At 32.2% G+C, this 8,725-nt stretch overlaps 1 protein-coding gene across 1 annotated transcript; it reads right to left on the bottom strand.

Moving 5' to 3' along the window:
- Positions 1–3,962: 3,962 nt before the first annotated feature.
- LOC111377804 (transcription factor bHLH162-like) lies at positions 3,963–5,844 on the bottom strand. The gene is made up of 3 exons (XM_023000932.1): positions 5,643–5,844; positions 4,787–5,128; positions 3,963–4,519 (listed from the first exon to the last, which is right to left on the bottom strand). Exons 1-3 carry the CDS (start codon positions 5,793–5,795, stop codon positions 4,322–4,324), a joined length of 693 nt encoding a protein of 230 aa, XP_022856700.1. The 5' UTR covers positions 5,796–5,844; the 3' UTR covers positions 3,963–4,321.
- Between the last annotated feature and the right edge of the window lie 2,881 nt (positions 5,845–8,725).

The following is an 8,725-nucleotide window of genomic DNA, read 5'->3' as shown; positions in this document are numbered from 1 at the left end:
ACTCACTTATCACGAGCCTAGCGCTCAAGCGTTATGCTTGTCCGGCCTAAGATTGTTTTTTATTTTTCACACGATTTTTAATATTATTTTCATCTTTAGGACTCTTATTAAGATTTGACATGCACCCGTATATCTAGTTTACTCTTCTATTTTTATTTATTTTTAGTTAGAACAAGTTAGATTTCAATAGAATTTTGATAAAAACACAATTTTTAAATTCTTTCTCCTTAATAATAATTCTCCATTCCTGTGCCAAATTTCTTGTGTTGTAATCGTTATTTTACATTTTGTCATATACCTCTTTATTCTTTAACAAGCTCTATTAGTGCGCTAGTTACTTGGTTAGAAGAAGAATTGTTAACAAGTGGTATCAGAGCTGTTTGATTTGTTCAAGGTTTTGTTCATGTAATGGCAACCATGAATTATGATATTTCACTTTTAGATCGCAGCAATAGATTCGAATTGTGACAAGTGAAGATATGAGTAGCACTCACTCAGATGAAATTGGAAGACACTTTGTTGAGATTTTACAAAATGCCCACAACTTGGACATTGAAAGAGAAACAACAAATGGATCAAAAGGCCTTTTCATAAATTTATCTTCATCTTTCGAATAATATTTTTCATGAGTAAGATCTAACTAACAGATTGTATCTAAAGCGGCGTTTGTATTCTCATCATATGATAGAAGGTACATCCTTAGAAAATCACATTACTGTCTTTAAAGAAATTGTCACTAATTGGAAACCTTGGAAGATAAGTATGGTGAAGAGGATTTTGATTTGATTTTATTGTGTTCGTTGCTCGTTTCATATATGTCGTTTAGAAATATGATATTATACAATTATGATACTCTCACTGTTGAAGAAGTATATGATACTTTATTTTCAAAGGAAAATATGAAGTATTTTGTTGGATCTGAGGCTCAATGAGAAGGCCCTATTGTTCATGGTGGTTATGAGAGGGTAGATTGAAATCTAACTTCAGTAATCAAATTTGTAACTATTGCAAGAAGAAATGACCCATAAAGAAGGATTGCTACAAGTTGCAAAATAAAAGAAAAATTGGCTGCAAATTAAAGGAAAGACATTCAAAAACTTCAAGTAAAGCCAATGTTGTAGAGAACTGTTTGAGTGATAAAGAACTTTTGGTTATTTCTGATGGTGATTCCAAAACTGATGAGGATTAAATTCTCAATATAGCTTGCACCTTTCATATGTATCCTAATCGGGGAATTATTTTCAACAAATGAAAAAGTTTTGAAAGGTATTGTTGTTATGGGCAACCAAGCACCCTGTAAAGTAACTGGTATAGGAAGGGTCATACTTAATATATTGGACGGGACAGTCAGAATGCTTGATGCAATGACACGTTCCAAATTTGAGTGGAAATCTTATCTCCTTGACTACTCTTGATTTCAAAGGGTACGAATTCATTAGTGAAGGTGGAGTCTTGAAGGTTTGTAATGGTACCCATGTTATATTGGAGGGGCAACGAAGGTTATAGTTGGATGTCGTGCAAGATTTTTCGGAATCTTCAAAGATCAATCAGCAGAGGGTTAGTACGTTGGTAGACATTCAGTTTGGTACAGTACTGATAGAGTTTGGTTTGGAGTCCGTGTTAAAAAATATATCTCAGTCAAGTTCAGAAGTTATGGATAATGTCGCTTTGCTGTCACCACCTACGATGCCTAAATTTTTAATGGTTAGAGACAAACATAGAAAAATTATTAGACCTCCACATAGGTACGAGAAAGTTGATTTAGTTGGGTATGCTGTAAGTGCAGTTGAAGGTGTTCAGTGTAGCAAAGAACCTTCTATAGAAGTATTTTGTAGTGTTGATTCTATTTTAGGACGTGTTTCGGCCACGTTTGTAACTTTTGAATTATTTGTGATTTAGTTGCTTGTGGTGATCAAATTCGAGCAAATTTTGAAAACTTGAAGTAATTTTGCTGAGCTGTGTTCATATTCATTTATCTTAGTTGGACTTTGTGGAAGAGGTGAAGAATTTTGTTTGCTAGAGAGTTTGGTCAATGTTCTTATTAAAGAGTTCAGTTTTTGTCTTGCGATGGAATTTGTCTCTAGGTGGAGAGTTTTGAAATTTGGTTCAAGATGGAGATTTGTTAAAATTTGATACAAATTTCATTTGATATTTGTGAATTTATTAAATTGGGCTTTGAAGAGGTCAAAATATGAATTAAGGAGGAAAAAATGCCACATTACTGCTACCTTACCGCTCAAGCGGCAGGACGAAGTTTTGAGCAGAGAGATATCACCCCTACCTCCAATCTAACGTTCAAGCGATTTGCTCGCCGCTTGCTTACCTCGAGCTTTGCGCTTGAGCGCCATGATTGTTCGCCCAATATTGTTTTCTTTATTGCACACAATTTTTTATATTATTTCCATCTTCAGGACTCTCTTATTAGGGTTCAACATGTACTCTATATATAACTGGCTCTTCTTATTAGTTAGAATAAGTTAGACTTCATTAGAATTATGATAAACACACAATTTTTGTAATTCTTTCTCATTTATAATAATTTTCTATTCTTCAGTCAAATTTTTCGTGTTCTTGTTGTATTGTAATTTATACTTAGTATTTTGTCATATACCTCAGTATTCTCTAACAACTGTTGTTAGCGTGCATAGCTACTTGGTTAGAATTATTAACATAAATAGATAGAATGAATGGTGAATAAGTGAATAGTACTTATGAATCAATTAAAATGTATAATTGAAAATGAAGTTTAATTATTTATGAATTACTTATAAATTTTATCGAAGGAGGCTTAATATAGGGCTACTTTTTTTCTCCTATAATCCAAGTAGGCCGCAGTTGCATAGCACGTCTCAAGCAGAGTTTAGGTCTTTAGGTAAATGTAAATAGGCTTTTTATTTTTATTTTTCCAATGTTCCTCACGTACTTTAAAAATTACAGTGTAGCAGAGTTAGTGTGACGTTTAGTAGTCCACCATGTTTTGGGTGATACAGGCTTCTCGGGTGTTTGTTAAAGAAAGATATGCAGTCTGTTTGGGAGTGATTTTTTTACCCAAAAAATTGATTTTTTTATCGTTATTTCACTATTTCAATCATCATATTTGACTTCTTCTCTCACAGATGGACCCCACTTTTCTCCTAACGGTCAAAAAATTAATTCTCAAAATCACTCCCAAACAGGATCATGGTAAAAAAAGCAGAATAGATGTTGAAAAGTGACTGTATTCAGTATTTTTGTCTTTGTTTAGCTAACTTTATTTCCCTATGGGGCTCAGATGATGACAAATGTTTGGAGTTAGTTTAGACTTGTGGGATCAATAATCTTTGGTGATTCTTTGTCCATGTGCCGTAGCATGTAACACAATTGGGAATGGCTATACATGTGCTGCAATGGAACTGTTACTTTGTTTATTATTGGCTATCTTGTCGAGTTCACTCTTGTCATAATTTTCTTTTCAAGGACTAGGAGAAAAAAATGTGCTGAAAGAGCTCAAAATATTCAAAACTTTGTCATTGTGCATTTGATCCGAATGTCTCTTTGATGTGCATTTTGTAACAGCGTTTTTTCTTTTATTTTATTTTATTTTTTTCCATTTTGTTGTGGTCCTCTTAAAGAAATTTACCAGTCCCTCATCTGATTCATTCTGTATCAGCCCTAGAGTTTATTAAACATGTTTGTCTAAACATAAAAAAAGCAAAATTAAATTTAAGCAATTTTTCAGTACCAAACGTATTTGAGTAACTCATAATTTTTCTACTATTAATAAAATCTTAGTTACTTTCTTCAGAGGTAACCTTTACCAACTTATATCTAACTTTTATCAACAAAATTAATTATTGTTGAAACTTACTATATCTACTTTTTATGAAGTAAATATTTCTAGCGATATATATATATATTTTTTTTTTTTCCCAATGAGGGTTTGTCGTGAGGCGCTATACTCTTACTATGTATATCGAAAAAAATTAAATGCAAAGAGGGGGACATGGAGCCTTACCCCAACTCTTATTTAAGTCTTATTCAATCATCCAATCATGAGAACATAGCCAATCTGTACCTTTCGACGATACCTCACTGGGAAAATAGTTTGCAATAGTAATGACCCCTGACAGTAGTAGACAAGGCGCTAGTAACTTTAATGGGACTGAGGATGACCCTCCCATGGGGCACCTTGTTGGCGAAGCACTATGATACACAGTCTTACAGCCAAAAGATTTTCCTGGGAATTTTCGTTTCATCCACCACAATTTACAATGATTCTTTGACTAATATCTATTACCCTATTTTGCTTACGAATTATTATCAAGTTCTACATAAAAAAAAATCACATATTTTCATAAGTTTGATAACATTCCAAACTCATATAGGCATCGATGAAGTCTTGAATTCCAAATCCCCAAATATCTGATTGGATTTCGGAATCTATATTCGATTCTACTTCACTGCATGCGGATCCACAGATCAAATGCTTGAGCCTTCTTGACATTGTTGAAATTTCGAGTCCCAGATTTGATTTCCCAATCTAAAGGTAAAAGCCAAGCAGAAGTCAATTAGTTACACAGCCAGAGAGAGGGAAATGGTTGAAGTTCTAAATAATAATGCTATTCATCATTACTGGTGATCGTGCTGATCTAAGTGACAGTGGAGCTCATGATTCATTGTTCAATGCATAAAAATACATCACAATTTCAATGGACGATAATTAGTGGGTGGGTAAATGTCTGCTAGACTAATGATCAATACTGATGATGAATGACATTATTGAGTCTGCTATGGAATTTAGAAAGACCTTATCGTGGAGGATTTGGATGGTGGAATTTCCATGTATGGAAAAATTTGCATTGGCAACTTCAACACTATTTTCATGAAGTAAGTGAATTATGCTGTAAAATTTTGATAAATCATCAAGCCCACAAACTAAAATAACATCCATATTTGGTCCCATATCATGAACTTCTACTAGAGGCGGTGAAGACTTTGTGATTCCTTGAAATTCACTTGTAATACAAGAATGTGATCTTTTTCTTGGAAACAATGACTGCTGCTTCTCCTTCATCTTCTCCACCTTCATCTTTAAGCTCTCGATGTACGTTACAACTTCGCCTATTTGATTAGGTAATGGCATTTCTTGCTGCATACATGAAAGTCAATGTGTTAAATGCATATTTGATACCCATAAATAAATTATTCTCTTTTGAAACAACTTAATTTTTTATGAATTTTGGAGTGTTAAGAGGGGTGAACTGCTCTCCAGCTCGGTTCATTCCACAAACTCGGCACAAACGCACTCAAGGCAAGCCACAGTTGTGAACTGAATAGCAAAAACCTCATGCCAGTGGCTCGAAATTGGTGAGTGAAAATGCAATTTTCAATAAAAAGAAAAGGTGAGCCATGAGGCGCTTGATAGCCGGCTGTGCTCGCTCCTACTGGATTTTCGGAAACGAGGCCGAGCAATCTTGAGCCATTAAACTCTCTAGCTGAATTGGTACAATATTGTATTGAAGTATGTCAAGCCTTAGCGACTAGCGAGACAACTTAAGTTCAGTGACAACATAACCTATTAGATGGTTCAAATTTACATGCAGCTTACAAGATTCGTTATTTCCGACCAAGTGTAAGTGAAAGAGAGAAAGAAAGAGACGTACCATGGAGCCATGATCTGGAAGTAGAGAAAGTAGGTTAGAGTAGAGAATCTTCATCCGATTTCTTCTGTTCTTCTCAACAATTTTTCTTTCAAGTTTTGGGGACCTAGTTGAAGAAGAACGGGATTTAGACTTGCCCTTCTCCATTTTCTTCATTTACACACTCAAATTAACGTAGATTCTCTTAATTGTTGATCACCGTTGGGATTTATATATAGTATTGCAAGGCAGGGCTCCACCTGTAAACGAGTAGAGAAAACGAATTTTCCTGGAGAATGGGTTGGGTTGGGTCATAAATGAATTACGAACACATCATCTGTTTGGGCATAAGCGGTCGAATTTGACTTTTCATATTTCATTGTTCACACTTTGTGCTTATTTGTGCCCCCATTATTTAAGAATAATGTATTATGAAATAGTGATTGATGTTGAAATGTGTGGTAAAAAAAAAAAAAAAAGTTTTTTATTTACGTGTAATATTATTTTAATGAACAATGTAGGGGCAAATTTCACAAAATTTTAATCGTCGGGGCAAAATTGAAAATTACAAGGAATTTTTTTTTTTAAATATTGTGTAAAATTTTAAAAAATCTATCATAAAATCTTGGATTTTAAATTTAGTGTGATAGCATCATATCCCACTGTCTCAAATGTAGTTCCGCCCATGCAAAGAGTTGAAGTTGGGTTGTGGATGAGTATAGTTGAGGGTTGACAGTGGGCCAGGGAACGAGGCAGGACGAGTTCCCCTGCCTATTACCTGTTTAGGACAAGATGGGGTGGGCGGGGCTCTTGCCCCGTTTTTGTACTCGTTAATATATATATATATATATAATTTATTTTATTGCTCTCATTTATTCAAGTGATACAATAATATAGTTATTAAATTTCTTAATTAAAAAATTTATTTTTAAAAGATAATTTATTCAAATATATTTGCTAAACTAAAATTTTTATTGTTTGTCATATTTCTTAGATAATTTTAATTGTCATCTTCTTTTAGAATTAAGGAAATTACGTAAATTTTTTTCATTTAAAGTATTGAATTCTTGAAAAAAAAAATTTAAACATGGTGAGGCGGAGCCCCTATTACCCTTATCTATCTCGGGGGCAAAATTTCCCGTCCTATACCCATCTCGATTACCGGATTAAGCAGATAATTCTTACCTAGTTCAGGATGGGACTCCACGAACATCGGATTTGATGGGTATTTTTGTCATCCAATGGATGAGAGCTCACTTAAAATGAAGCATTATTTGCTCATGACAAACAACATGAGAAACACAAATGTGATAAATCTCACAATGCTTAATTTTGTCAGGAATAAAGTAAACAGTATCTGAATATGTTTTAAATGCAAAATAGAAAATGAGTTTCATTTATGAAATGCATAGATCATTAGGCCCACGTTTGCTCTTGTTAAATTTCATTTAATTCTTCTCTCTTATTTTTAATAACACGTTCTTTTTCTTTTTCCCCCTCCCTTTTTTTTTTTTTTTTTTTTTTTTTTTTGGGGTAGATCTTTTCTTTCCCAATGTATCAACCTAGTGTACATTTTTTCTAACCCTCCTCCAGGCGCTCCGCTGCTGGAATATACTGCCCCTGACACTTAGGGTGTGTTTGATTATATTTATTTTCCATGAAAAATATCAGTTTTCTAGTCAAATTCCTACTTAGAGTGCTTGATTGTCATTTTTTTCCATGGAAAACATTTTCCAACTTTTGAAAATATGCCTAATTTTCCTTATTTTTAAGGAAAATATTTTCTTTGAGTAGAGGTGGTTTTTATTTTCCACAAAAGATGAAAAATATTTTCTTTTTTAGGTAATATTTTTCATGCCAATCAAACACACTTTTGCGAGGGCATAATAGGGATTTTATTATTAAGCAACTGGAATTACTTTGAATAGTCGTAATATAGGATTAGACTGGAATACTTGTACAATAATTGTATTGTCTCTACTTGTTCTCCATTCAATGAAGATAACGAAGTACGTTGCTTCTAAAATTGCTCCACATACTTCACTTTAACAATTTTTCTAATGTATGTAAAAAATAAAGTAAATTATACTTGAATTATTTTAATCATAATTAATCTTTTAATACGATTCCTGTCAAATAACTCATTCCCAAAGAGGTGAATTCATACTATATTGCCACTTCTAAAGTTGTATAGTTAATGCATTTAGTTGTGACATATACCACCATGCAATTTTCCTTTAATCGAAATTTGCGTCCGCTCCATATCCCTTTATCAAACACCACATCCCTCAAATGCAGAGCTCATATTTATGTGATCAATTTTTTATATGCAAAATTTTAATTTGTTTGAAGTAAAGAAATTTTATTACTAATTAAAGCCAAAAATAAGCTACTTATTTTGATAATAACGTAAAAATTAAAATTAAATAAGTATTTTTTTTAAACTAAAAGTAATATAAAAATAGTTAGGGCATTTCCAATGCATGTCCTATCGCACCAAATCGCACCAAAATTTGGTGCAATATTTGGTGCAACGCTATTCATTACACCATTTTTTGCACCAAATGGTGTAATGTTCGCTTTGCCCTTATTTTTCATTTTTCAAGATAATGGTTAAGGGTATTTGTATCATTTTCGTTATATGATGATGATATAATAATTAATTACACTATTAATTATATTATTAAAGTTTATTATTTTTAATAATATAATCAATAATAATTAATGTAATTGTTAATTTAACGTAAAGTTTAATTAGTAAAGTTTACATTTAAAGTTTAATTTAACATAAAGTTTATATCATTAAAGTTTATTATTTTTGTAAATTTAACGTAATTGTTTATCATAAATTAATAATATAATCAATTATTTTTGTCAATTTAACATAATATATAAGATACGTGAATAATTTAGTAATCAATATATTTGTTAATTTGACGAAGATATGATTTAGTAATATATATAGTAATAAAATAAATAAATAATTTTTTTAATAAATACATTATCAAAAATCGAAAGAATGAATAAAATAATAAAGCACTATTCATTTGTGTAAATTTTGATGTAATGATTGAAGAAGAATTTTGGTTTGGTGCAAATTTTGGTGC

The sequence above is a fragment of the Olea europaea genome, unplaced genomic scaffold (genome assembly GCF_002742605.1).
Source record: "Olea europaea var. sylvestris unplaced genomic scaffold, O_europaea_v1 scaffold1726, whole genome shotgun sequence".
NCBI lineage: Eukaryota > Viridiplantae > Streptophyta > Magnoliopsida > Lamiales > Oleaceae > Olea > Olea europaea.
Note: the sequence above shows the minus strand (reverse complement) of the source record. Positions and strands in the feature narration are given on the sequence as shown.

Coding starts and splice junctions, on each gene's coding strand:
- LOC111377804 (XM_023000932.1), bottom strand. CDS start 5,795: ATGAAGAAAATGGAGAAGGGCAAGTCTAAATCCCGTTCTTCTTCAACT. Junction 5,129..5,642: donor TTCCAGATCATGGCTCCATG/GTACGTCTCTTT, acceptor TCATGTATGCAG/CAAGAAATGCCATTACCTAA. Junction 4,520..4,786: donor TCCAAATCCTCCACGATAAG/GTCTTTCTAAAT, acceptor TTTTACCTTTAG/ATTGGGAAATCAAATCTGGG.